General features: G+C 45.7%; 8 protein-coding genes across 13 annotated transcripts; 4 read left to right on the top strand and 4 right to left on the bottom strand.

The window, feature by feature from the left end:
- Window positions 1-23: 23 nt before the first annotated feature.
- Window positions 24-7,457, bottom strand: BDBG_04926. 4 transcript variants are annotated; one of them, XM_031721908.1, is made up of 5 exons: window positions 4,040-7,457; window positions 3,810-3,897; window positions 3,228-3,560; window positions 192-3,179; window positions 24-55 (listed from the first exon to the last, which is right to left on the bottom strand). In XM_031721908.1, exons 1-4 carry the CDS (start codon window positions 4,196-4,198, stop codon window positions 1,144-1,146), a joined length of 2,616 nt encoding a protein of 871 aa, XP_031578417.1. In that variant the 5' UTR covers window positions 4,199-7,457; the 3' UTR covers window positions 24-55; window positions 192-1,143. The 4 variants fall into 4 exon arrangements, with proteins under 4 accessions (XP_031578417.1, XP_031578418.1, XP_031578420.1 ...); XM_031721905.1 differs by lacking the exon at window positions 24-55 and having other exon boundaries at window positions 209-3,170; window positions 3,228-3,629; window positions 3,810-4,148; window positions 4,504-5,591; XM_031721907.1 differs by lacking the exon at window positions 24-55 and having other exon boundaries at window positions 655-3,179; window positions 3,810-4,148; window positions 4,508-5,862.
- Window positions 7,458-8,017: 560 nt separating this feature from the next.
- BDBG_04924 lies at window positions 8,018-12,114 on the bottom strand. 2 transcript variants are annotated; one of them, XM_031721903.1, is made up of 4 exons: window positions 10,483-12,114; window positions 9,417-10,420; window positions 8,387-9,320; window positions 8,018-8,183 (listed from the first exon to the last, which is right to left on the bottom strand). In XM_031721903.1, exons 1-3 carry the CDS (start codon window positions 10,886-10,888, stop codon window positions 9,024-9,026), a joined length of 1,707 nt encoding a protein of 568 aa, XP_031578415.1. In that variant the 5' UTR covers window positions 10,889-12,114; the 3' UTR covers window positions 8,018-8,183; window positions 8,387-9,023. The 2 variants fall into 2 exon arrangements, with proteins under 2 accessions (XP_031578415.1, XP_031578416.1); XM_031721904.1 differs by lacking the exon at window positions 8,018-8,183 and having other exon boundaries at window positions 8,330-9,320; window positions 9,417-12,072.
- Window positions 12,115-12,714: 600 nt separating this feature from the next.
- On the top strand, window positions 12,715-14,807 carry BDBG_04923 (thiol methyltransferase). The gene is made up of 2 exons (XM_002625013.2): window positions 12,715-13,695; window positions 13,847-14,807. The coding sequence occupies exons 1-2, from the start codon at window positions 13,183-13,185 to the stop codon at window positions 14,201-14,203; spliced, it is 870 nt and encodes a 289-aa protein (XP_002625059.1). The 5' UTR covers window positions 12,715-13,182; the 3' UTR covers window positions 14,204-14,807.
- Window positions 13,361-15,538, bottom strand: BDBG_04922 (OTU domain-containing protein 6B). Its single transcript, XM_002625012.2, has one exon. The coding sequence runs from the start codon at window positions 15,244-15,246 to the stop codon at window positions 14,308-14,310; it is 939 nt and encodes a 312-aa protein (XP_002625058.1). The 5' UTR covers window positions 15,247-15,538; the 3' UTR covers window positions 13,361-14,307.
- On the top strand, window positions 15,477-17,205 carry BDBG_04921 (gluconate 5-dehydrogenase). The gene is made up of 5 exons (XM_002625011.2): window positions 15,477-15,649; window positions 15,715-15,949; window positions 16,083-16,126; window positions 16,243-16,502; window positions 16,571-17,205. The coding sequence occupies exons 1-5, from the start codon at window positions 15,620-15,622 to the stop codon at window positions 16,788-16,790; spliced, it is 789 nt and encodes a 262-aa protein (XP_002625057.1). The 5' UTR covers window positions 15,477-15,619; the 3' UTR covers window positions 16,791-17,205.
- An 8-nt stretch (window positions 17,206-17,213) lies between these two features.
- On the top strand, window positions 17,214-21,089 carry BDBG_04920 (neutral trehalase). Its single transcript, XM_002625010.2, has 5 exons — window positions 17,214-17,658; window positions 17,761-17,833; window positions 17,901-18,019; window positions 18,078-19,822; window positions 19,905-21,089. Exons 1-5 carry the CDS (start codon window positions 17,506-17,508, stop codon window positions 20,026-20,028), a joined length of 2,214 nt encoding a protein of 737 aa, XP_002625056.1. The 5' UTR covers window positions 17,214-17,505; the 3' UTR covers window positions 20,029-21,089.
- Window positions 20,245-21,701, bottom strand: BDBG_04919 (the record flags this gene model as incomplete). 2 transcript variants are annotated; one of them, XM_031721901.1, is made up of 2 exons in its annotated part: window positions 20,245-21,389; window positions 21,476-21,701. In XM_031721901.1, 2 exons carry the CDS (start codon window positions 21,660-21,662, stop codon window positions 21,190-21,192), a joined length of 387 nt encoding a protein of 128 aa, XP_031578413.1. In that variant the 3' UTR covers window positions 20,245-21,189. The 2 variants fall into 2 exon arrangements, with proteins under 2 accessions (XP_031578413.1, XP_031578414.1); XM_031721902.1 differs by having other exon boundaries at window positions 21,368-21,623.
- Window positions 21,564-24,413, top strand: BDBG_04918 (isocitrate lyase). Its single transcript, XM_002625008.2, has 6 exons — window positions 21,564-22,161; window positions 22,226-22,523; window positions 22,605-22,760; window positions 22,822-23,164; window positions 23,236-23,788; window positions 23,877-24,413. Exons 2-6 carry the CDS (start codon window positions 22,320-22,322, stop codon window positions 24,232-24,234), a joined length of 1,614 nt encoding a protein of 537 aa, XP_002625054.1. The 5' UTR covers window positions 21,564-22,161; window positions 22,226-22,319; the 3' UTR covers window positions 24,235-24,413.
- Window positions 24,414-26,202: the final 1,789 nt, after the last annotated feature.

Genomic DNA, 26,202 nt, shown 5'->3' with positions numbered 1-26,202 from the left:
TGAGCGTGGCCACCCGATGGCTCATGTCATGTGCCCATCTGTCACCTACTCAGTGCTGAGACCTTCAGGATCAATAATTTTACTCCGGCCAATAATTCTGAATGTTTTGCTTTGTGTGTGATGAGAGAAAGTGTAGGGTAGTTAGAGCAATTTGGGGCCTTTGTCACTGGTGGATTGTTGGAGAAGCTCACATCTCGAAGATCACTAGATTTAATCTACATTTCACATGGCAAAGTATGGAGTGATTTTTCGTTCTTTTCACCGCGGCCCTCCTCGCGCAATCGCCTGAAGGAGCAGTTCCAAGCAAACCTTCGGGGGCTCGTTAGGATAAGGTTCTCATATGCTCCATAGGGGCGGACGCTCAAACTATGCACTTCACTGAAGAGAGCGGCTGCAAGGCAAAGGAGATGATGGGAGATATTGGATTTGACTTATTTCACGGATGGAACACCTTTAAATGAGAATTCGAAGCTATGGTTATAAATTTCAAATGGCCATAAAATCCACCAACGGGGAATGGCAGAAAGCCATAGCCCAAACTTTTGGTGCGAGAGAAGTAAGAAAGACAGACAGGAGGAAGTGAAGCAAGGGGAAGTATTTGATACACCAAGGTGGATAAGTACAAGAAGTGAAATATGTGAAGTAAGGAAAAAAGGAAGGGGGGGCGGGGGGGAAGAGGGAGAGGGAGGATAGGGGATAAATATATACACATATTGAGGTAGGCATCTGCCCCACAAAGAACGTCACGTGATTGAAGGTTGGGGGTTGTCAAAATGGAAGGAATAGCAAACGACGAACACACAAGCCAAAGGACAAAGATATGAAAACGCTTGCAAAATGCTAAAGCGAAACCACGAAAGGAAAAGCCTAAAATGTACAGTTCGAATGAAAAGACGATCCAATCCATTATCTGCACAACATATGCTCATCCTACTTCCCAGCCTGCAAATAGAATAAACGGAGGGAAACATGACGAAATTGTAAAACAAGGAAAGGAAGCCGAACCGTCCGCATAAAAAATTATTAAATATAAAATATTGTAGAAATGAGAAATGACAAGAACGGGAATGAACTCTGAACGGGGGTGAGAAGGGCTTTAGTAAAGGATCAAAATACGGGTAGAATGTAAGAGAATAAGGCTGTTTATCCAGCAGCGGCAAGGACGGTCCGGAGGTTTCCCATGAACCTGTCCTTCAGTTTGTCTAAAGGACCGTTGTGACGATATCTGTCAGAGTCGCGTCGCTCTCGTCTTCGTCCTTCGTAATGGCTATCCCTCCTCCTTGGTCGTTCTTCCAGTAGATCATCAGCCCTTCTCGATCTTCGATGTTCCCGCCTGCGCCTCTCAGCATCGGCATCATCACTCGAGTCCCTTGGTGACCTATGCTCGCGACTCCTCGACTCCTTCTCGCCATGTTGTCGATGTCTGCGATGTGAGTGGGAATTGGAGTGGGGGCGGGAACTGCTCGAGGAGTCCGATGGACGGGATGTAGATGATCTTCTCTCGTACTGGTCGTTTACGTTGAGCTTGAGCAGGGGTCCATTGGATTTGGATTCTCCATTGGTCATAAGCTTTAGTAGTGCAACTGGTTTGGCGGATATGCCTGACAGGGTAAATGAGGTCGACTCTCTTCTGCTTCGAGAGGAACTCGAATGGCGACTTGCATCAAATGAATCCTTTGCGGCGCTCCCCCTCCTGGCCCGTCCTTCGCTATATCTGCGACTTTCCCTTCTATGTCGCTCGGCTCGATCCTCATTCGAACTTAACCTTGACAACCTCTGTTTCTTTGCTTCGCCAAGTGCTTCCGACATTGGATTGGCAAAAACCGTTTGTTCGCCCTTCTGACGACGGAGAGCATAACTGTCAGAGGAGCTCTTCGATCCTCGCCTCTCACGCTCCCATTGCGAGCGATGTCGACGTTTTCTCCGTCTTGCCTTCGATGATGTGACACCCTCTGCTGATTCTCCCGCCGGAGAGTCGATTATGACTTCTTCATCAATATTTCCACGAGCAATTTCAGCAACCGATTCGTCAGCGGGTAACTGGTCTGGTGGAACGTTCTGAGTAGGGATTTCCGTAGGCGCTGATACTTCCGGAATGGGAGGCTCCTCGTTAACAGCTAGCTCTAGAGTCGGTTCATCTGGCGGAGTGTTTGAGTCTGGAGGATCATCCGCCTGTGATGCCTCCTCTGTAGCTGGTTCCTCCACAATTACTTCTTCTTTAGGAGCATCTTCCAACGGAGTCGGCTCTTCCAGAGAAGGGTCCTCAGCAGGGGCGTTCTCAGCGTCTGCACCCTCGGTAGAGGGCTCTTCGACAGGCGGATTATCAACAGAAGCTCCTCCATGAGGGGCATCGCCTGTTGCCGTTTCTTCCAGGAGCGATTCTTCTACTACGGCGGGCTCTTCGATGGGCGGGGTCCCGGCGGCTGGTTCCTCGGCTGTAGGCTCTACTGTTGGGATAGGTTCCTCAGAAGAGGGGTCTTCAGGAGCTGGTTCTTCTGGTGAAGCGGGCTCTTCGGCTGGTGCTTCTTCGGGGGGAGAATCACCCGTACGTGTATCGTCACTAGGCGGCACTTCCGCTGGGGCCGGCTCATCTGCGCTGGAAGGTTCTTCTTCTGGTGTGTCCTCCGCTAGTGGCTCTTGAGTTGACTTATCAGTTGGTTCCTCTTCTGTACGACATCTTTCTTCGACTGATGTATCTTCAGTTGGCATTTCTTTTGGAGGGTTAGGCTCTTCATCCCCAGGATCCTTCGCAGCGTGCTCATCTACAGAAGCCGGGGTATTCACAGCATCTTCGACATTTGGGACCTCTGGGCTATCTTCAACCTGTGGATCTCCAGTCGGCTCAACAGCTGGAGATTCTTCAGGGTCGCTTTGTGCTTCTAAGTTGGGAGATACAACTTCAACAGGATTGTCTGCCTCGTGCAATTCTGAATCCTGTTCGTCGGCTTTTATGGCATCATCCGGTCCGGGCGCCTCCGCACCAGGTGCATCAGGTTCATTAGCGGCTGCTTCGTCTCCTTCATTGGGTTCATTAACAGGCTCTTCTGTTTCTTCAAGACAATGGCCCAATACGATGTTTTCATCATAATCATCGTCATCAACATTAGCCTCAGCCTCCCTCTCTGCCTTCACCTGGTCGACCTCAGCTTCGGGATCGACATCTGGGAAAACTGTATCATCTATGCTGGTCAGTACTGCACTTCCCAAAAACAGAATATTTGTATTACCTTCGTTATCACAGGCCTCGGGGATATCTGGGGAAGTTTCCCCGGGAGCATCAACTTGCTCATTCTCTGGGGCCTTGGGCGATTCGGGTTCAACGTCTTCTGGACTTCTGGCATCAGCCAAAGGACTGACGTCCTCGCTCGCGGTTACCCCATTTCCATTCTCCTCTTGTTTATTTTCATCTGGTATATCCTCCTTGCGATCGCCGCCACCTTCAATCGAAGCTTCCTCTGTTTTCCCCTCTGTCCCATCTTCAGCGAATTCGTCCTCACGCAGTTCTTTCTCCAATTTCTCTACCGTCTCTTCCTTTGCTTCCTCCTGCTTGTCAACTACATCTGGAACAGAGTCAGTTGGATTTCCAGTGGATATCATGTTAGATGGAGGTGGCTCTTCTCCGTTGGTGTCTTTACATATCAAACATTAATTATGAATCCACAAGAGGCTTCTAATACAAAACAAAATCGTGGAATCAAAGATGCATTATCAAGTACAAGAGCACTGCATGAAACGATTGAAAAAGAAAAGAACTAGAAAAAGAACAGAGGAGAGTGAGAGGAGCGACGAAGATATATAATGGAACGCACCGTTCGAGAGCTCGGCTAGTGAGGCTTCGACAGGGGATGAAACAGGTTCACTTGGGTCAGTAATTGGTGGATCATCCTGACCCTTATCCTTGTTTGACTCAACGTCAGCAGTGACCTTACCATCGTCGACCGTTCCAACCTTCTCAAAGATAGGAATGACTGGAATGCTCGAGAACTGAAGAGTTTCAAGGTCGAAAGTTTGATATTCAAATTGAGGGAGTTTTGCATACTCGAACGGAGGCTTTGACATCTTGTAAAGTCGCAGCCACCGGGGAAGCACTGTCTACAGATGAATTGGTGTCGATATCGTTGTCACTCGTAATAGAGGGTTTCGTGAAGCTGGGAGGAGGGTTATTGTTTTGTTTCTTAGCCTTCTTTTTCTTTGCCATATTCAACTGGCGAATGATCTATCAGAATATCGAGAAGGCACTGGGCGCTGGCGGGGGCATTCGCTGATTTAAAAGTGTAGAAAGGTGAGGGGTGAGAAAAGCAAACGAGTCGTCAAAGAGAGTGACACACAGTGACAAGGCCAAAGAAGTTTAAGATATGAGAGGATGAAGCTGGCAAGGAACAGCGAAGGAGGCGATGTAATAGGAAACAGGAATGCAACAAAGCACATGTCGAACTGCCCTCGCAGATGACGCAGGGGGTATCTTCCATTGGGAGCTATGGTGGAAGCCCTAGGAAGACATACTCACAGGCAGCTGGGTGGAAGGCAAATTCATCGACCAATTCGTAGGCATTTTATATGCCATTGGGCCACGTCTCACGATATGACGGGATTTTGGTTGAATTCACGGATGTGTACCAACCGCACGAGAGTGGGTTGCTGATGCAAGCCCGAAAGCCGGAGGTATGCACGATGTTGTAAGCATAATTCGTTACCGGATATGGGGACCGAAAATAAGGAGAACGAAAAAAAAAAAGAAAAAAAAGGAAAAAAAGAAAAAAAACTCATAAACTAGAAATAGTAAGAAAACAAGACAAAACAAGTGTTGTGGGAAGTCTAGGAGGCAAGAACGACATTCATGTCTTCCAATTAAATGGTAGAAATGATTTAAATAACGACGGAAGTACTCTAACTATCCAATGGATTAATTTAACACAAGGCTTAGGAAGTAAGTTGCAATGAGGAGAGGCCAGAAATGTCAGGTAAGGCGATGCCTCACAATGCCGTGCAAGCCAAGTGGCATGGTAAATTTTTCTTGCCTGGAAATGACCTTAGGTTTCTGCCCAACGTTTCCAGCAATTGGCTCCGGCCGGAGCAAGGCGGAGGGGATTGCAGCGTTCCGCCGGGCCTAGCCTGGCCCCAGTCATCGACTTGTACAGTAGTACTAAGTACATGTACATGTACAAGTATGTATGTACATACATACATTACATATCACATCATACCCATTCTGCGTCCATGAGGGGGAAATTCCCATTCACGGCTTTCCGCATGAATCTGGCGGGGCAGATTGGAGTACGTGAGCGGAGCTGTTCCTGGATGTTTGGGCTATTGATGGAGCGGAGCTGTGCAGGATACTGGGCCACTGGGCAACTGGGTCATTGTTGGAGCAACGCGACCATCAACCCGCTGGGATATAGCGGGCTTTAGAATCGATAGTGGCTGGGTGAGGCCAGTCATTCTAGCTCATACTATACTCGAACCCTTGGGCCAAAGGGAGACGACGAAGCGATGCAGTGCAGTCAAAGCACCCGAGAAAGTGGAGATTGGGAACAGAGAAGCGAAGCAGAGAGAAGAAAGAATGCGGACGGTGTGGCGCCGAGCGACGTGAGATCAATGCCCTGACCCCGTGACCTGGATGGTTGAACGATTGGCCAATCCTACTTGGCGTCGCTCGCGATTGGATGCCTCATGGGTTGCAGTTTGAGGCCTGATATTGCTGGTGGGCTTCCGCATATACGTCAGGCTTAGGGCGATATTAACTTCTGGCCGTCGATACTAGCCCGCATCAGATACATGGCAATTGAAGATCCCAACTCCATTCTCCGGACGTTCTCTTGGGAATTTCCATATTCGATATAGTTGCCACCCAAAGGCATGGATAGGATGAATCAAAATTGCTAGGGTCCTTTCTTTCTATAAATAATCCATGCCTTGGGGCCCTTACAATCAGACAAATCGCCCAAATGTCTACTACAAGTGCCCGATTCCCGACAGGGGACCTGCGACTAATATGTGCAGAGAAAGGCAGTTATTATATATAATAGCTCAATTTGAAACAGAGCGTGCAGTACAGGAAACACTATTGTGGAATAAACCATGGTTAGGTCTGGGCCTCCACGATCTAAAGGGGAGGCTCCAGTAAAACCCATGTCAATGGAATCAGAATCATGACATCGTCTGGCTATCGATGATTGAAAATAATCAGTTGAGCCAGTTAGAAATCCCGTTTTGCTCAACAATAAGCCGCTTTTCAGGTCAAAGCCATTTAATTTATCATTTTTGTCATATCGGCTCGCAACAACTTCCCATTCCATCCAAACTTAACGCTGCCCCAAGGGGGACACAAACAAGACAAGAAATGGCGAGTTGGACCTAACGACCAGCAGATATGTGCATTTCAACGCAAGTTCCAGCTCAGTGGCTACTCATGAACACCTATTCTTCCAATGAGCAGGGGATCAAATGAGGTGGTCGACGTACCCGCCCGATGCCATTGCATAAATATCTCAGACAAGCATTCTAGGTCTCAAAACAATCCTCTCCATACACTCCTGAGGAAACTTCTGAAGGCAGACGTTAGAACTCCTCTTCCCCTCTTCCCCTCCTCCCAATGCATCCCACCAATCCCTCGCTTGGAAACGGCTCTACAAGAGCCCGACATAAAAAATAGTACCATGCTTGATAACTCCTGTAAGGCCCCCCTGGCCGGGGATGATTTCCTGATTTGGCCTCGTACAGGTACGCTTCGTGCCACAAATCTTCCTTTCACCAAACGATTATATCAACGTGGCAGATGATATTCGCCGTTGTCTATGTCACTCTGCGTTCGGAAAGCCTGAACTTGGTTGGATTGTGATGCATCTTGCCCTTGGATGTTTTCTCCAGCTTCATTCTCTGGATTCGAGTCATCCGCCAAATTAACCAATGGACTGAGGCGCGACGGATTAAGGTAACTATATCCTGCCAATATTTCAGATGCGTTAGCCCCTAATCTCTTTTGTCCTTGAGTAGTTAATCTGATTGTGCAACGCCCTGCATACGATCAATCTTAAACAGTAACCAGAAAGGCAGAGAATCCCCATTGTATTTACAAAACTGCAGTTCACTATTTAGTCTTGCAGTTCAGGTATAATAAACAAATCCTGAGAGGGTACAAAACCTATCCACACCTTTCTTACCCTTCTCCACCTTTGTTGTTTTAATTAACTTCTTTCTCTTAATGCTATGATAGATCCCTCCACCGAAATCCTAAGCTAATTGAAAGAAAAGCTGCCCCGCTGGTGGGATGGAGCATCAATGCCGTTGCATCCGTTTCCCTTCCCGGTAATCCACAAGTTTCTGTTATCTTCCCGTGATAACTAGCAGCCTGAGGCATTATTGTTGACCAAAGTCCCCCTATTGCCATTACGAACGATATCGGTAATGATAATGCATCCCCAGCAAGCCCATCACCTCAAGCTCGCTTTCTAGTGGGAGATGGGCGCAAGGAAACTAAGCCCCGCCAAATCACAAGCTGAGAAGCAATGGGGAAATCCAAATTTTATACCTTCGCGGGTCCGAGCACCCATCGTTATAGCGAACTGTGTCGTTAGGTCTCGTCATCTTCCCTCCACATCCTACCATACCAAATGATGATCTCACGAATTGAAAGAGCAGTGGTATCAGGAAGTAACCACAAAAACTTTTCCTACCCATCAACTGCCTCACCACCCACTCCCCCGTCGGGTGAACATGTTCGATCTGACATGCATGAACTCCACGCTTCGCCTTCTCGAGAGCAGAGTGTGCTGGTATCTACAAATCATCATTGCACTCTCTCTTCGAGCTTACCGCTACTCAGCCAATCCTAACCATTGCGGAATCGCATTATAGGTTCTGCTTTTGTCTGACCCAATCACTGTACTTGCGGCAAATTATTTTCTCCAATCTGAACTGAACTGTGCTTCATGATAAGAGGGCTTAACTTTTCACTCCGCAAGCGTGGGGAAGGATATGCTAGATAGAGTCATTTGTGGCAGTAGGGGTTTTTGTTTCGTGAAGATATAAGATAGCTAATATTATTTAGATTAAACCTCTAATTTTGCTTACTTGGAGCAAACAACCTTTGCTGATCACCCCTGTATTGAATAGATAAATAACTAGACCAGCGCCATCAGGATAACATAACCCGAATCTAACACCCAGCCAGGCAAAATATCGAGCTAAAAAAACGGTCAAAGTGTAAGTTACATATATTCAAGTAAATGATTGACGTTCCGTATTATGAACGTTATTATTAGTCAAATATAGTTATTATCAAGGCCTGAGGGTTCTGAACTGTCCCACACGTCTCGATTGAAATGGCTAACTGCAGTAGCTATCACGGATTGATAAGATCGAGTGAAGAGAGGCTAGGTTCACTCACCTCTAAATCAACCTCACACATCACCAGCCCAGATTGAAAGTATCTTAGTACCTGGCGGCAATATTTATGGGTACTTTATTAGATTGCCTTTTGTTAACCGGACAAGAAGTTTAATTTTTCAGGTTTATTTGAGCCGATATAGGAGCTGATAAATAAGAGAGTTAATATCAGAGAGAGTGAGCCACATTTGGCTTTTATCCTCTGTAAATATCTTTCCGCTACGTCGTGGCTCACCTATGCCTTCTATTTTCGTGCTTGGTTCTATGCCACATTCCCGGTTCCTATATCCATTCTCGGGCTGCGCAGGAACATTAAGACCCTGAGAGTTTTCAAACGGAATTCCCGCAATTGAAAAGAGAAGGACGAAGTATATTGGTAAGAGACAAGCGGTAATTATCTCCTTAAATTCTCTCTTATGTGGAAAAAGCCCAAACAATAATGCGCCAAAGGGAGAAGTGGTTAGCGGTAGTCCATTGCACCTGGGAATCAAATTGTTACATATCGCAGCAGTGCAATTTCACTGACACACATTAATTGTACTAAAACAAAACAACGAAACGAAGTGTGCATGTTTTGTTCTCCTGATCTATGAAATTCCTCCCATCATCTATAAGTAGAACCATCTCATCCCATCGGCTCAGTTCACTCTGGCTTCCATAGAGAGCCGCCACCGCGGTCCAAACCGTCTCATCGCCCAAATCACTGAGCCGGCAGCAAATGCAACGAGGGCCAGGATCGTAAATAGCCAACCGTTCCCAATGGCGTGAATTATAGGAGCGGCAACGACACCTCCGACACATGAGAAGATATTACGCATGAAGTTGTTCACTGCAACACCAGATGATGAACGCTGGGGCATGAATTCAGTCAACATCGTTGTTGACATGCTGAATATAATCATCGAGCCGACACCGAAGAAGAAATTGGCTATTATCTGAATAGGGTGGGTTAGTTTTGCGTAGTTTTCGACCCTGGTTACAGAGGATGGAAGGCAACAAAATAATACGGGGAATATTGGTTAAGGACGTACTGGTATCGCCCAAAATAAATGTTTTTCCGCGGTCCATCCATACCAGATCATTGCTGCAGGATAAATGAACGCCCCGAGCCAAGCATTTTCTCCCATTCTGTCCTCGGGACGGTAGATGTACATCCCACTCTCGTCAACTCTGTTTGCCTTCCTTGCCTCGCGTTGCATTATGGAGTCCATCCACATGCCACCGAGAATGCTAGAAATTATATAACCTATCGAATGAGGGATATATAGCAATCCTATGAGAAGTACAGGGAAGTTATACGGAGGTTGGCTGAAAGTAGTTTGTATACTTATGTTCAGCACATATAATGACCCGAAGGTGATGCTGCTATAGAGCACAGTCAACAACACAGCCGGGAAGCGTAGGTAAAGCAATATCTGAAGCGGATCGACGAAAATCATTCTCAAAATCTTCAACCACTTGGCGGTGTTCTGCGCAACCTGGCGAGACGACACTCGACTGAGAGTGCGGCTTAGTTCAGCGTTTGGTTCTACCTCTGCGACCAGGTTTTTCCGTGAAACTAATGTTTCTGGGAGCCCGAAAGTGAGAATCAGTAGTGATACGCCTCCGTAAATGGTCAAAAACCATTGCGTGCTTCTCCAGCCCCAAGCCTGTGACATTGCGCCTCCAATAATCGGAGCCAGCAGAGGGCCACACAACGGTCCAAGGAAGAATGTCCCCATTGCTCTGCCTCTTTCTCGTGATTCCCAAATATCTGCAATTGTCCCCGCCCCAATCGCCTGAACCGAAGCTGCTGCTCCTCCACTAAATAACCGTAGAACAATAAGCATTTCTATGGAGGTTGCGACGCCCGATAGGATATTGAATACGTTGAAAAGTGAGAATGATATGATATATATCGAACGGCGACCGAAGGTTTCGCTGAATGTGGACCACCATAGCGGGCATATGCCCATGCTCAACATATACAGTGCAATGGAAAGGTTGGTAACTGTGGGGGTTGTGTTAAGGGAAGACGCAACCTCCCCAAGGGCAGCTGGAAAGGAAAAGGACGTCAAAAAACGTGTCTGAAGTCGGCTTAGGGGAATAAAGACTAACGGTAGAATATCGCGCTGCCGAGAGGTGCAGCCACAGCTGCAATTGCAATTATTAACGTGATCAACCATTTTGTTTTACGAGGATACTTTTGAGGATCCTCAACTTCAGGAAGCAGCGCGAGACGTCCTAATAGGCCTCGACGCTTATTCCTGGGAACTACCACGGCAGCAGAGTATGAATTGGTCCCTTGTCTCGTTGCGAGATTGCCACCTCCATCTTCTGCTCGAGAGCAAGATCTGGACCTTGATGACTTGGCGTCTCCCCTGATATCGTCTGTCCTTGGTAGACCCTGCTCGCCAATGACATCCCGCCGATCCGCTGTTCCGTGATATTTCTCTGTCACTGGCGTTTCGTATTCCCGGGCTGGCAAGCGATTCACTTCTCCGTCAGATTCGGAAAAAGCCATTGATTCGTTCCCCTTCCGATGGGTTGGCGGAATTCAGACTCAAAGCGCGGGGATGAACAGGCCAAAATAGAATAGGGGTAGAAGAATGTGAGTGCTCCGATGTATGACTGGACTGATATTGACAAAGATACAGCAGCGGCGCTCGGTGGAGTCATAGATGAGAGGGCAAGCTTTTGCCCTTTCCACGCCGCAATATCTCATACAAAGAGGCAAGAATTTGAGATTTGTGCGGCGATGCATCCATGCGACGGACCGTAAGAATCAGAAATGCGATTGGGAGTAGTATAACCAGGTATAATTGATGGTAACATCCCAACCATCCTCATATCACGATGATGGGATAAAAAAATTCACAGATGATGAGAGGCTTAGGTCTCTGTTAGTATTCGACACCGTCATGAGTTCGGACAAAAAGAATCAAGACACTTAAAAGGAAAGACGAGCCAGGATAAAAAACATGGCATTCGGCTGGCGGATTCTCCACTCGGGAATGTTAGAGAGTGGCCTAGCCGAGATAGCGGTAGGGTAGATTCAATCCCGCCAATTCACCGGACGAAAAGATTCAATAGCGGCTAGGAGAGGGATTTTCTCGACTTTCCAGACCAGCAACCAGCTTTCCTCGTATTAGGCAGTTGTATCATTCCCGGTTGATTATTTTCTCTCGTATCGGCGTTCTCCACGCTCCGGCGATTTCAGGTGTGCTCTGAATTTGCCATCCTTTCCTCGCCAGAGCAGATTGAAATCACCATTTTCGGTGATATGCCAACGAATTGGAGGCAAGATAGTGCTTTGCCACGGAGCCAAAAACTGGTTTTCCCTTTCATGCCCCGATTGCCGAGAGCCGACCACTGATTATGACGCCTCAAGCGGACCAGTCCGGAGGAATTTATCAAGACATCTATCGCTAGCAGCGATTGTTTTCCCAATAAAGGTTTCTTCAGGCTGACTGCTGTCCTTTGTGCCCGAGTGACCATTTGCGGGTGACAGTTGAATGCTGTGCCCACAAAACTGATGCTGGAAAAACAGCTTGGCCTGGTTCCAATGCCGGCATAACTAACCTGGCCGAAAAGCCACGAATCACAGCGCTTCGGTTGTCCCAAGACTTCAAAGCATAAATAGTAACTAAATAACTAGCCGACAACCGCGGCCCATCTGTTTGGGGAAGAACGGTCGTCATTTTCAATGACATATCCTGTGTATTATTTATTCAAGAATCTCGCTTAGCACTCCAACCCGAACAATGCTTGTCTAGCAAAATAATATATGCTGGAAGAGTACTCTATATAAATAGTTCGAATTGTTGAACTAACGCTGGCGCTCCCGCTCTATTGAAGCTAGTGACAATCCGAAACAATCGGCATCCCTTCGGCCCGATACTTGAGACTGCCCCAGCCCGGTCATTCATGAGCAATTCAAGCCGTCAGCGTACTTTTTATTATATTTTTCTAGTGGAATAACTCTTCTTCTAATCGTTGTTGAATAGTATTCTAAGATAAATCACACACTGCCAGCTGTAGGCGTCAATTTTTGTGGTTAGGTTTCATATAAAGTTATATCAATCAGTTTACAATTCACCGAAAAAAATCTCACTGTTTCAGATATACCCGCATCATTGCTTCCCAGCCCAGTGAATAGCCTAACCATTCCAAGCAGAGGGTGCGCTTCAGAATATTGTGATCCTTAGACGGAGTTTTCTTCACTTAGGCAATGAAGCATCATACTGAAATATTTGTAGGGTATCTATCTCCATTATATCTTAGACACCTGACTCCCTATCAATGCATCAATGCATTGCTTTATATTACATGGTTGAGATTCACTCGGCAAAGTAACCCGTGCATCTATTTTCCATTTTAAAACCCGTAAAAGGACAATTGCCCGTGGAACAATCTCACCAACAGTCAATCTGAAGTAGGCTCAACTAAAACAGTCCCTATACTAGAAAAAATATATCCTCAAGATCACATACAAAGGGTTGATCGAGGTTTCCGACCTTCACATATGCCTCTCAGGTACCTATAGGTAGGTCTGCGACACAAAACAAACAGATGCAAACATCCACTCTATAGTTACCACCAATGAGGCGCTTTCCGGTTGGAGCGGACTTAAATGCATGGACAGTATCAACCAGGCAATGATCCTCTGTCATCGGCTTCGCAATTTCAAATTCCATTCTGATCTTGACCGAAAATACGTACTGTTCACGTTCACGTTTACCGCTACTGCTCTTAACTACGAGCTCCGGATCCAATACCCCGCCATTCATCCCGCCACCTACGCCTGTAGACTCCACCATGTCCAAACCATCCCTAACTCAACCCAAATTGAGTGACCATTTCTCCAAATTCCAACTGGAAAACCAGGTTGAAGCATGGGATGAGCTCTGGAAGAACGAAACCACACCCTGGGATCGCGGAGAGTATAACCCCGCACTCGAGGATACCCTTCTCCAGCGCCGCGGGCTCCTGGGAACTGCACTTCAAGATGACGAGGTAACGGCAGCACCGCGGGGAGCAGAGAGTAACGGCAGGAGGAGGAAAAGAGCTCTTGTTCCCGGATGCGGGCGGGGTTTTGATGTTTTCCTGCTGGCAGGGTTTGGATATGATGCGTACGGGTTAGAATACAGTGAGACTGCTGTGGAGATTTGCCGCCAGGAAGCTGCTAGGGTTGGGGATAATATTCCAGTGCAGGATCAGCGCATAGGTAAAGGGAAAATTACGTTTGTTCAAGGGGACTTTTTTAAGAATGACTGGTTGGAGACGATTGGTGTTAAGGAGGGAGGGTTTGATCTCATTTACGATTATACGGTAAGATAATTATTACCCCCTGCAGGCACTTCTTTTATCCCATGTTATGAACGCTATAATATAAGGATATGCTTGGATAGTAGATCATTTGAGTTGATAACGAAACCCTGTCTAACATATGGAAACTGATATTATTCATTCTGTCCTTTAGTTCTTTTGTGCATTGAACCCGGCCCTTCGCCCGCGATGGGCCGCCCGTATGACCCAGTTGCTGGCGCCGTCGCCAAATGGAAACCTAATCTGTCTCGAGTTCCCTGCTGCGAAGGACCCAGCAGCAGCAGGGCCTCCGTTCGCATCCCCTCCCGCAGCTTACATGGAACATCTTAGCCATCCTGGGGAGGATATTCCGTATGAAAACGGCCATATTAAAACGGATCCGTTGAAAGAGGCGAGTCCTGCTGGACTGGAGCGCGTCGCCCATTGGCAACCAGAGAGGACACACGAGGTCGGTAAAGACGATAATGGAAATGTCCAGGACTGGGTAGCAATTTGGCGTCGCCGAGATTAATATGGAAAAAGGGGTTTGTGGAATTGTCGGCCTGATGCCGTCATTTGTTCGGCGTTATTCGGAAACTCCCCTCTGTATAATTTCCAAATTAAATACTCTGATCTTCAAGAAGCTTTTGCTAGGGCGTTGTAATGTTCCCCCAATCCATACGTGTGTCGATAATAGGCGAGCCATATTGTTTTGTTGTCTTCCTTGTTGTTATTTTGGGGTTCAAATTTCTCGATTCGTCCATCTCCTTGGACAACATTAACATGGACATTGTATGCTTGGGCAATAGCCTGTAGTTCCAGCTGACCTCCCCATTCTGCAGTGGCTCTTATTTTGTGAACGTACGTAGGCAAGGGTTCTTCGATAAATGGCGCAAAATCGTCTGCGTGGTTTGTAATATATCTGGCCGTCGTATCTCTAACGGTTTGATACCCGCATTTGGGGCCTGACCCTTCCTTAGTTGACGGAGACGCGCTTAGAGGGATACCCTTGTCCCCAAGTTGAGTAGCAACAGCGGCATAGAGACAATGTCCGTCAGGGCGAATTTCCGTCTCTTTTAGCCCAAGGCGAGAGAATACTGCATCCATGTTCTTCCTCTCGTTGCCCCTATGATCTGTCTGATTGGCCGCCTCCTCTGCAGCTCTAGCAGCTTCAGCCTCCTGTTCAGCTGCGCGCCGGGCTAACCGGGCTTTTTGACGATTTGGTTTCTTTTTAGGCGTGTCTTTGGGCATTTCTGATGAGGTGGCCTGAGTATCGGAGGTGGGAATAAGAGGAGTTGAGTGATTCGAGCTGTTGTTATCGTCCGTCGTGGGAACCTCTGAGTGCCCCGCACCATTGGCTAGCTTGAGGTTGTCAAGATCTTCGGTGAGTGGCTCCGTCTCACGAAGGAGGGTGGATATTTCAGCATGTTGCTTGTCAAGCAATTCACGCTGGAGATGCTCGCACTCATCATTAATACCCTTGCGTGTCTTCTTCGTAGCGGACTTCTTCTTTTGAGTGATGCGGCCCTGTAGGTCCTTCAATTCTTTTCGGTGTCTAGCTTGCAGTTCCTCCATCTTAAATAGAGGACCTGATAGTAGCTGAGAACGCAGCGGGGAAGATACGTAACTCCATGCAACGCTGTCAGACACGGTCTATAGACGGTTCGCAGACGTAGTACCTGTGGTCGGCGTTTAGGTTGTTTTTGAGTTGATTCCAATTAACTAACTAGTTAACTTATTAGGTCCGTTAACTAGCTCATCATGTTGGTTTGAAATTAGCACCGGATTAATCATTTTACCACTTCCGACAGCCTCGGTTCTTTCCTAGTGGTTCGTCGGCAAGGCAAAGCCGGTGAAGATATTCTCGTCGGCTCCGCCGTTGATTTATATATTCTTCCAAACAGCATAGAAAGGTGCACTGTTGCATTGGTATATTCTGACAGTTACAATGGACTCCTCAAGCCTCTTTGACGTTAAGGTAAGCCTAAATCCACACCAAACTCAGACCTAGGAGGGAAGCTTATGACATCGATGTGATTACAGGGCAAAGTCGTCCTCGTTACTGGCGGTGCGAAAGGCATTGGCCGTATGATATCCGAGGGATTTGTCACTAACGGCGCTACTGTCTACATCACCGGTCGCGACGCTGCAGCCTGCGACAATGCCGTTAAAGAGCTGAATGCTCTAGGGAAGGGGAAAGCCGTTAGCATACCTGCAAATTTATACAAGGAGGATGACTGCAAAAAGCTCCGGGACGACTTTGCGAAGAGAGAAAACAGTATGTTACTCTCGTACTTCTTCAAATGGTGCGCGGGTATTGCATCTCTGCATACTATATTTTAGCCAAGCCCGATATCAAAACGACCCGTTTTTCAAATGGACTTCTTCGTTACTAATTCATGGAATTATAGAATTGCACTGCTTGGTAAATAATGCGGGTTCCAATTGGGGTGCGGTAAGAATGCCCCATTAACCCTCATGTTGTGTCAGCCGCCCAACAAGCTCGAATATGTTAATCGGAGCTGCGGATGCATATTGTCGAGCCCAATGCTTATCAGGAACCGTATCTAGCCTTACGACGAATACCCGTCCTCTGCGTGGACTAGAGTCTTGACCCTGAATTTACAGCGCGTGTTCGAAGTCACGCAGTTATTCACTCCGCTACTCGAAAAGGCCGCAAGTGCAGGCGACCCCGCAAGAATCATTAACATTGGAAGTATAGATGGGCTGAGAGTCCCATCTCTCGAGACATTCGCATATAGCGCGAGCAAGGCTGGCCTACATCATCTTAGCCGTGTTCTAGCAAACCACCTTGGAAAGCGAAATATAACGTGAGTCCCTTACGATCTTCTAAGTAATACGTGCACATGCTTTCTAACTTACTAACCCTTTCCTATAGCTCTAACACGCTGGCCTGCGGGCCTTTCGAAAGTAAAATGATGGCCGCGACGCTGAAGAAATATAAGGACGTGATAGAATCCGGCATTCCACTGCGCCGCATTGGAAGTCCAGAAGATGTTGCTGGTGCTTGTCTTTTCCTCAGTAGTAGAGCTGGGTCATATGTTAATGGTGCAACCATTACGCTTGATGGAGGCAGTGTCATCTCTGCTAAATTGTAGATCATTCGAATGTAAGAAACGATAGAAGCGATCGGTCGTCTTTTTTGGGGTTTTTTCCATCTAGTATAATGTATGTTTTATTACAAATGACTCTTATTAAACACTGTTCTCTCTCCCTACGCAGCCCCAAAATTGTACGTTTACCTGATATTACTTGATCTTGGTGAGGGGCTTTATAACATTCTGTAGTCACTGATATGTCACCGTTGTGAAGTAGTTGGGCTCTGGCGACAGGCAAGGATGCGCCTTTATGACATTGACTTGCATATCTTGCGCGGCGGATACTTAGTTCATCGTAATTGTATCAAAATATTTTGCTTGATCCACAATGTACACAGTACAAGAAGTTGCTTTGTAGGAATACTACTAATCGGGACAAAGAACCGCTCGCCGCCTATTTAGTGGACCTACAGGAGCTTACTACATCACCAGACTTCTGCTCAAACTTTGCAAACGCAAAATAGGGTTTTTGGCCACAAAACACTGCGAACTCCTCTCGAGCAAGCACTGAGATACTATTGATTTGGAATATTTTCAAGTGTCATATCTCATTGTTTTTCGCGGCGCCCATTACAATATCATCTCCAAATTCCAAAGTTTCCGCTCCGCCATCTGGCTCAGTTGAAGCTATCTCTGAAAAAAAGTTCCGTTGCTCCGACGGAGTCAATTGTGCTCGACGTCCTCCGGATGCGTTTTCTATGACTAGCATTGTATAATGAGCGTACCTGTAGAGGAGCATTCTTTGAGTGCGCGGAGGCGTCCCTCGCGAGCATCTAATGCGGACCCCTTTTCCGAGCCCGATATATATTACGGTCACGAGGAGCATCTAAAACGACAAGCGCAGGCTCATCGAAGGACTTTGTCATCTGTGAGTGATACCTGTGCTTGATCCATGGCCACCGGCTATCCCTCTCATTGAATATCACCTTTTCCCTGATCTTCCTGAGCGGCGGCTAACAGCTTAGCCCAGAATTTGAAACGATTCGACTTTACTGATCTCCGTGACTTTATCGGCATTGTTCCATCTAGGCGCACAAGTCATGGTAAGCATTTTGATTGTGATTATTGCATTGTTCCTTTTCGGCAATTTGAGGCTGATAGCTGGAATAGATGAACGAGTGCACAGCCGTAAATTCCTCATCGATGTCGATGCAACGCTGGAGACATTGTTGGAGCGCGAAGATACAGATAACAACGTACAAATAACCATAGATGACCAGGGGCCAAAGGTGAGTCAAACGACAGCTATCCCTTTCAGGTTGAAATCTCTGCTTACACATTTCTTAGGTCTTTGCTGTAGGCACCGCGGCATCGTCTGGCTACAATCGATTCGATTTACGAGGCACGTATATGCTTTCGAATCTCCTTCAGGAACTCACCCTCGCAAAGGATTATGGGCGTAAACATATTATACTTGATGAGCAACGCCTGAATGAGAATCCTGTTGCAAGACTCTCACGTCTTGTGAAAAAGTCCTACTGGAACGCACTTACGCGACGAATCGATGGCTCCAATATTGCGGTTGTTGCAAGGGATCCTAAAGATTGGACTGCGGGCCCAGTTCCCCGTATATATGTCCCTCCGGGAGCGCCCGAACAGTATGCATATTATAAGCAAATTGCTGACTCCGAACCGGAATTACGCCTCGATGTTCAGTATCTCCCGGAAGGAGAGCCTACTGCTGAGTACGTTAAGGAACTGAATGATAAACCTGGACTGCTCGCTTTGGCTATGGAGGAATATACCAACACAGATACCGGGATGGAGGACCTGAGAGGTGTTCCTTTCGTCGTGCCTGGTGGCCGTTTTAATGAGTTCTATGGCTGGGATAGCTATATGGAATCCTTGGGGCTGTTAGTGAGTGATCGAGTGGACCTTGCGAAGAGCATGGTCGTGAATTTCTGTTTCTGCATTAAACATTATGGGAAGATCCTCAACGCCAACCGATCATATTATCTCTGTCGCTCCCAACCGCCATTCCTGACTGATATGGCTCTTCGAGTTTATGACCGCATCAAAGCGGAGCCGGATGCCAAGGATTTCCTTCGCACGGCAATTTTGTCTGCCATTAAAGAGTACTATTCAGTATGGATGGCTGAACCAAGATATGATCCGGCTACAGGGCTGTCCAGGTACCGGCCAAATGGGCTTGGAGTCCCTCCTGAAACGGAATCGTCTCATTTCTATCATCTATTGATGCCGCGTGCAGAGAAGCTGGGAATAACTTTCGAGAAATTTGTCGAGGGCTACAACAATGGAGAGATCATAGATCCCGAATTAGACGAATATTTTCTCCACGACCGCGCTGTAAGAGAATCCGGGCACGACACCAGCTACCGCCTTGAGAAGGTCTGCGCAAATCTCGCTACCGTCGATCTGAACTCCCTCCTTTATAAATATGAAGTCGACATCGCCATAACGATCCGGGATCACTTCCAAGACAAACTGCCTATTCCAGCTGAGTTCAGGACGTCACAGAACGCCGACCAGGGATTCGAGTCATCGGCTGTGTGGGATCGTCGAGCCAGACGCAGGAAAGCGGCGATAGATAAGTATTTATGGGATGAAGCGAAGGGGATGTATTTTGACTACAACACAGTGGAGCAGGAGATAACGGACTATGAGAGTGCCACCACGTTTTGGACCATGTGGGCCGGGGTTGCAAATCCTCGCCAAGCCTCAAGGCTAGTCACTGAAGCACTCCCGAAATTCGAGGTATATGGGGGCCTAGTGTCGGGAACTGAGAAGTCCAGGGGCCCAATTGGCCTCGACAGGCCCAACCGACAGTGGGACTATCCGTACGGGTGGGCGCCACAGCAGATGCTGGCGTGGTCAGGGTTGATTCGTTATGGATACCAGGAAGACGCGGAGAGGCTAGCATACAAATGGCTCTACATGATCATAAAGGCGTTTGTGGATTTCAACGGCGCTGTTGTGGAAAAGTATGATGTCACGCGGCCCATTGATCCCCATAAGGTTGAAGCTGAGTATGGGAATCAAGGCAGAGATTTTAAGGGAGTGTCGCGAGAAGGGTGAGTGATTGACCTATCTTCCAAATGCCCCCCTCCCCTTCCTTCACAAGCAACTAAATCATTTTTGCTTTTGCATCGACAGATTTGGTTGGGTTAATGCAAGTTTCGTGTATGGTCTTGAATTCCTCAATGCTCATATGAGACGTGCGCTGGGCGCATGCACTCCTTACGAGACCTTCAGCAAAGCCACAGCAGTACGATATTAGCTGCATTGTCCAACCTTACTTCCAATTCGATTTTCTGTCTAAATATGTATTGTTGGAAGAATCTTGCCCCTTCGGATGGCCACCCCCAAACGTTCCATACCCGCATTTAGGGGGTTAGATATACTGTAAAATTGGCATGATTCAGCTACACACGAACTCATGATTCTTCTACAAGTGACTATTATCCTATTTCATAAATAAAATAAAATAAAATAAAATTTGGTAAAATATGTTTTTGACTTCCTGTAATTAATTAGCTGTCGTACAATCGAGCCTGAGATTCATGTGCCTTTCCAGAATGACCCACCTCAAGTTTACACCCTGGTCATAAAAGTGAACTATTAGAGTGACTTGAGCATGATGATTCAATTCAAGACGTATTTCATGCAGCGTCAGAGCGAATACCATGAAAACGAAAGTGAGCAAGACTGATGCTTGTTATTACGCAACTGGGCCAAGACGGTCAAAAGCCAGTATAGTATGCCCGAACCAATCCTCTGTGCACACGACATTCTTCCGGAGCCGATAGACGTACAACTTGAAGTAGAGTGGTAGCGGCGGAGAGACAGACGGGGAAGATTCAACATCGAATCTCCGGCCATTTCACTTTTTGTTAGAGCCAGCAGCAAGGGAGCTAAGGGTTAGGGTCCAGCCAAATCTCCGCCCTCCCTCAGCCTTCATTCAGTCTTCAGGGTAGCTCGGGACAAGACAGCACACAAGGGTAGAAATATTGGGAACTCCTGTGTGTTGGTAATTGATGAGTTCCAGAAATCGCAGTTGATGTCTATCATGAGGGTTGTTATTTTGCACTCCTCTTGGTCAACTCAGCATAGAGTCCTGCCCGCGTGCTCCTGGCAGGTGATGCAAAGTGACCACAATTGTTAGTGGTCTATGATGATGATGATGATGATGATGATCGTGCCAGGACAGTCAACCACGAATGTAAAACGCCGGTTGGGGATTTTCCACTTCTCAAGAAACCGGGCCGGGGTAGCAACAGCTTACTGAGTGAGTATGCGCCCTGAGATGAACTGATATAATAATCCCGGCTCCGTTTCTTTCTTCTGGATCAAAGGCTTACTAAACTCAGAGGTCATGATGGTAGGTACTGTACATGTAGTTATCTGTTGACCTGCAGGTTGTCAGCACTAAAGTTAGTAGTTAAGCCTGAATATTAACTAATAACATCTTTCTCATGGTTCTTGCGACGCAGGGAATGTGTCCATCTATCCCCATACTTGATCTGGAGAAGCTCCGTTTAGGACCGATGGACCATATCTGTAATCTGTAAATGTTATACGTGTAGACTGTTGGCTGTACATACGGTCGTTGTACTGCGGTGGCTTGACGCAGACTGGACCCTGGGGACAGGAGCAGAAATTAGCACATGCGTATTGAAGTCTGTAATGTGGCTGTTTTGAGGGTCATTTTTCATGTGAAGCCCCACCTTGATACATGCCAATGATGCCATACACACTCTGTAAAAGCTCAGAAAAAGTGACGAACATCTGCCAGACTTTTCTCAAGAGCTCACATATAGAGGCAATTCCCTCCATCAGATCAACGGCCTGTGATCGGCGGCCTGTGATAGCCATGTTATTTGAACAGTCATGGAGAGCAAAAGCATCGGACATATCTTTAGGAGAAATATATCTATTCGACAGAATGTCACCATCCTGTTTACGCTAACTTAGTTACCCAGCTCCATATGGCCGAGGGTCGATTTTGCCCTCGCAGCAATCAGATTCCACGCTCACTCAATAATAATAATGGTGTATTGGTGTCACGGGTGGGCTCGCCGGGACCAAGACGAAAATGCCCTCTGTCTCGGGATCCGTACCGTGCCCAGTCGTAGCCACTTTTCTTCAAAGTCAACTTTTTGCCTCGGGGCAAAAACCTGCCTGGCGCAGGTGTTGAACTCATGCCGCTGCGGATAATTTCTTCGCATGTTCGTTGATATACAGCTGATATATGTTTCTGCTGTCTTTTTATATCTTGCTCCGTCTTTTATCTACTCACTGACACAGCGTCAGCTTAATGGAAAATATATTGAAAGCTTGAGGTGAATACCAGGCTTGGTTATTGAGAATCCCAGGTGCAAATCGCCGAGACCTGGCTTGGGGTATTTTTTTCGTGAGTTCCCATTGGCTGCGCTTTTTCTGTGACGTCGGCGGGTGAAACTGATTTAAGTACCCAGATCTCGCTGTCAACCAATTTTCCTTTTTATTTTATTTTCTGATTGTTAATTTTTGAATCATAAACCTGATTCATAGGTAAAAAAAACAGCAATCATGGCTTCAATTGAGCAGGAAGAGCAGCAATACCTGGCTGATGTTCAGGCAGTTAAACAATGGTGGCAGGATTCGAGATGGCGGTACACCAAGCGGCCGTTCACTGCCGAGCAAATTGTGGCTAAGAGAGGAAACTTGAAGATTGAATATCCATCAAATGTTCAGAGCAAAAAGCTATGGAGACTCCTCGAGGATCACTTCAAGGTATACTAGAACTTTTATTTCAATGCCTTAATTAATACTCGGAGGTGCAGAATGCTGATCTAGTTGGTAATCACCTCACAGAACAAAACTGCCAGTTTCACCTATGGCTGCTTGGAACCTACTATGCTTACCCAGATGGTGAAATATCTCGACACCGTCTACGTCTCCGGCTGGCAGAGCTCTTCCACTGCATCATCAACCGACGAGCCTTCCCCCGATCTTGCTGATTACCCCATGGTGAGTTGCCGTTCAAAAAACGAAAAATTTTCGGAAAATTGTCCTACTAACAATTGCATAGAACACGGTACCCAACAAGGTCAACCAATTATGGATGGCTCAGTTGTTCCACGATCGCAAGCAGCGCGAGGAAAGATTGAGGGCTTCTAAGTCGCAACGCGCATCGCTTGCCAACATCGATTACCTCAGACCCATCATTGCGGATGCCGATACCGGCCATGGAGGCTTAACCGCTGTCATGAAGCTGACCAAGCTTTTCATCGAACGCGGAGCTGCTGGTATTCATGTCGAGGATCAAGCTCCCGGAACGAAGAAGTGTGGCCACATGGCTGGCAAAGTCCTGGTGCCCATTAGCGAGCACATCAACAGACTTGTGGCCATCCGTGCACAGGCTGATATTATGGGTGAGAGTCATACTCAAGCAAAAGAGTAAAAGTGTTTTGAAAAGGAATGAAAGATACTAATTCCATTGCAGGAACCGATCTCTTGGCTGTTGCCAGAACGGATTCGGAAGCCGCAACCCTCATCACCTCCACCATCGATCACCGGGATCATGCCTTCGTTATCGGCTCCACGAACCCTAATATCAAGCCACTCAACGACCTGATGATGGCTGCTGAACAGGCCGGCAAGACTGGAGCCCAACTCCAGGAAATCGAGGACAAATGGAACGCCGAAGCCGGACTGAAACTTTTCTCCGAGGCCGTTGTTGATCAAATCAAGGCTAGCTCTGTCTCCAACAAGCAGGCAGTTATCGACAAGTTCCTGCGTGATGTCAAGGGCAAGAGCAACCAGGAGGCTCGCGCCATCGCCAAGGAACTCACCGGAGTAGATGTCTACTTCTGCTGGGATGCGGCTAGAACCCGGGAAGGTTACTACCGTTACCGTGGCGGCACCCAGTGCGCTGTCAACCGTGCTGTAGCCTTTGCGCCTTTCGCCGATCTCATCTGGATGGAGAGCAAGCTCCCCGACTACGCTCAGGCCAAGGAGTTCGCTGACGGGGTCCACGCCGTCTGGCCCGAACAGAAGTATGTTCAACCCTCGCATCTCTTAGAACGCCAAACTGGTCATAGCCATTTTGTTTTGTCCTTTACTAACAGACACCGTTTTCTACAGACTCGCGTACAACCTGTCCCCCTCATTCAACTGGAAGGCTGCCATGCCATGTGACGAGCAGGAAACCTACATCCGCCGCCTTGGCGAGCTCGGTTACTGCTGGCAGTTCATCACCCTTGCCGGCCTGCATACCACCGCTCTCATCTCCGACCAGTTCGCCAAGGCGTATGCCATGCAGGGCATGCGTGCGTACGGCGAGCTTGTCCAGGAGCCAGAGATGGAGCTCGGGGTCGACGTTGTTACCCACCAGAAATGGAGTGGTGCTAACTATGTTGATGAGCTGTTGAAGATGGTCACTGGTGGTATTAGCAGCACCAGCGCCATGGGTGACGGTGTGACGGAGGATCAGTTCAAATAGATCCAGCTAGGTAGGTTAGCGTGATCTGAAGCGAGGCATGTTTTTTTGTTTCTCATTTGTCTTGTTATTTCTCTCAGTACAGTACTGTCTCGCTTGAAGTCATATATAAAATCTTTGAAAGATTCTCTGGTATCATTTCTATTTTCCTTGAATGAAGAGACTATATAATATTGAGCCATCTCAAAATATATGATGAAAATCTAAAATGAGGTTTATCTTCTTTTATATCACTCAATTGATTGCCTGCATTGATTGTATTTGCACGTATAGATTTAATACTCTTATTTCAAGTTACTTTGGGCTTGTGATTGATAATTTCAAATAAACTTTCAGTATTATTTTGAATAAATGTGCTGTTTAATGAGAATTTAATACTTTTTTTGTTCAGTCTTTCGTATCCGGTATATTTACCTGGAAAGAAAAGGTAAAGTTCATTATGTATATTTCTGACTATTTAGTAGATTAAAAACATTGTTAAAAAGAGAAATTTTTATAGCTTTTATTTATTCAATTAAATCTTTCATCTCTAATCTCTTTAATTTTCACAGAAATTTGAGAATTCAAATACTATTAAATGAAAATAAACAGTCTGAAGAACTAATAGAATATAAAAAGCAGAAAAGTAAAAAGTATATTAAGAATGTAAATAAAGCTAGCTAATAATTAAAGAAGAAAAGAGAAAAGAAGTATTTTTTCATACTTTTTCAGTATTAATTTATAAATATATATAATTCACTTAGATATAAATTTTAATATGAATTTAAATATACTTAAATTAAATCTGAGTTAATCATGTTAAGCACACTTAGTCTCTGTAATGAGTGTATTTCAGTGTAACTTTAATATAACTGTAATTATAATATTTATAAATATTCTGAATTTTAAATTATTATTATTATTTAATACTATATCTATATATAATATAAAAAGTATAAATATATTATATAAAATCTATAGAATCTGCTACAGATTAAAATTTATCAAAATTATTATATTACAATAAATTTTTCATAGTTTTAACTGTCTTAATTTCAACTCTCTGAAGAGTTGTAAGAAATCTTACTTTTTACAGATTTTTTACCTCTATTTCTATCTCTTATATAATCAATAAAGTTAGCAGCTCTTGACTATATATAATGATATAGACTAAAGTTCATGATTAATATTCATAACTCAGCTTAAATACTGTTATATAATTAATCTTTATATTTATCTTTTTACTGTGAATACTTTGAGTAATTATCAGTATATATTATATTAAACTGCAAATCTCTGAATAATCATCTATAAGTACTTATTCTTATATTTCAAGCTTTATCAATCAGTAACTATCTGTCATAACTGAAAGAATTACAAATTATATACTTTAATTTATATATATTTTACTGCAGAAACTCAGAAATTGTTGAATTTTCTTTCTACAGATTAACTGCTTTTATCTAAGCAAGATGTTCACTGATTAGACTGGCCGCCGGGACCATGAATTTCACGTTTGGTCTCATTTGATCTGGTCCCATACATTTCTTGGCGTGAATCCCGCTGGGACTGGCTATCAAAAAAACATGTAAAGTGACTATATATCAGATCTTAAAATGGAACCATGACTTGAAAAAAATGAGAAAGTGGTCCCATTTGGTCCCATTTAGTCTCATTCTTGGCATAAAGTTACTATTTTTAGACATTTTAAGGTTTTTTTTAGACTATTTTTAATTTTTTAAAAAGTAACGCTTTTTGATAACACTCAAATGAGATTTAAAGTCATTTAAAGCAATAAAAATAATTTAAATTGAGAAGTGGAAATCATGGTCCCATTTGGAAAATGTGACAAGAGTAGATAGTAAGTCTCACTGGGACAGTATGAAACTACTATCTAATGTTAAAACCATGTAATGGGATCAGTCGAATTGGTAATAAGACTATCAAAAAATCTGGTCCTGGTCCCAGACACGGTCACACAGTCAGTCTATC

The sequence above is a fragment of the Blastomyces gilchristii genome (assembly GCF_000003855.2).
Source record: "Blastomyces gilchristii SLH14081 genomic scaffold supercont1.8, whole genome shotgun sequence".
NCBI classification, from domain to species: Eukaryota; Fungi; Ascomycota; class Eurotiomycetes; order Onygenales; family Ajellomycetaceae; genus Blastomyces; species Blastomyces gilchristii.
Note: the sequence above shows the minus strand (reverse complement) of the source record. Positions and strands in the feature narration are given on the sequence as shown.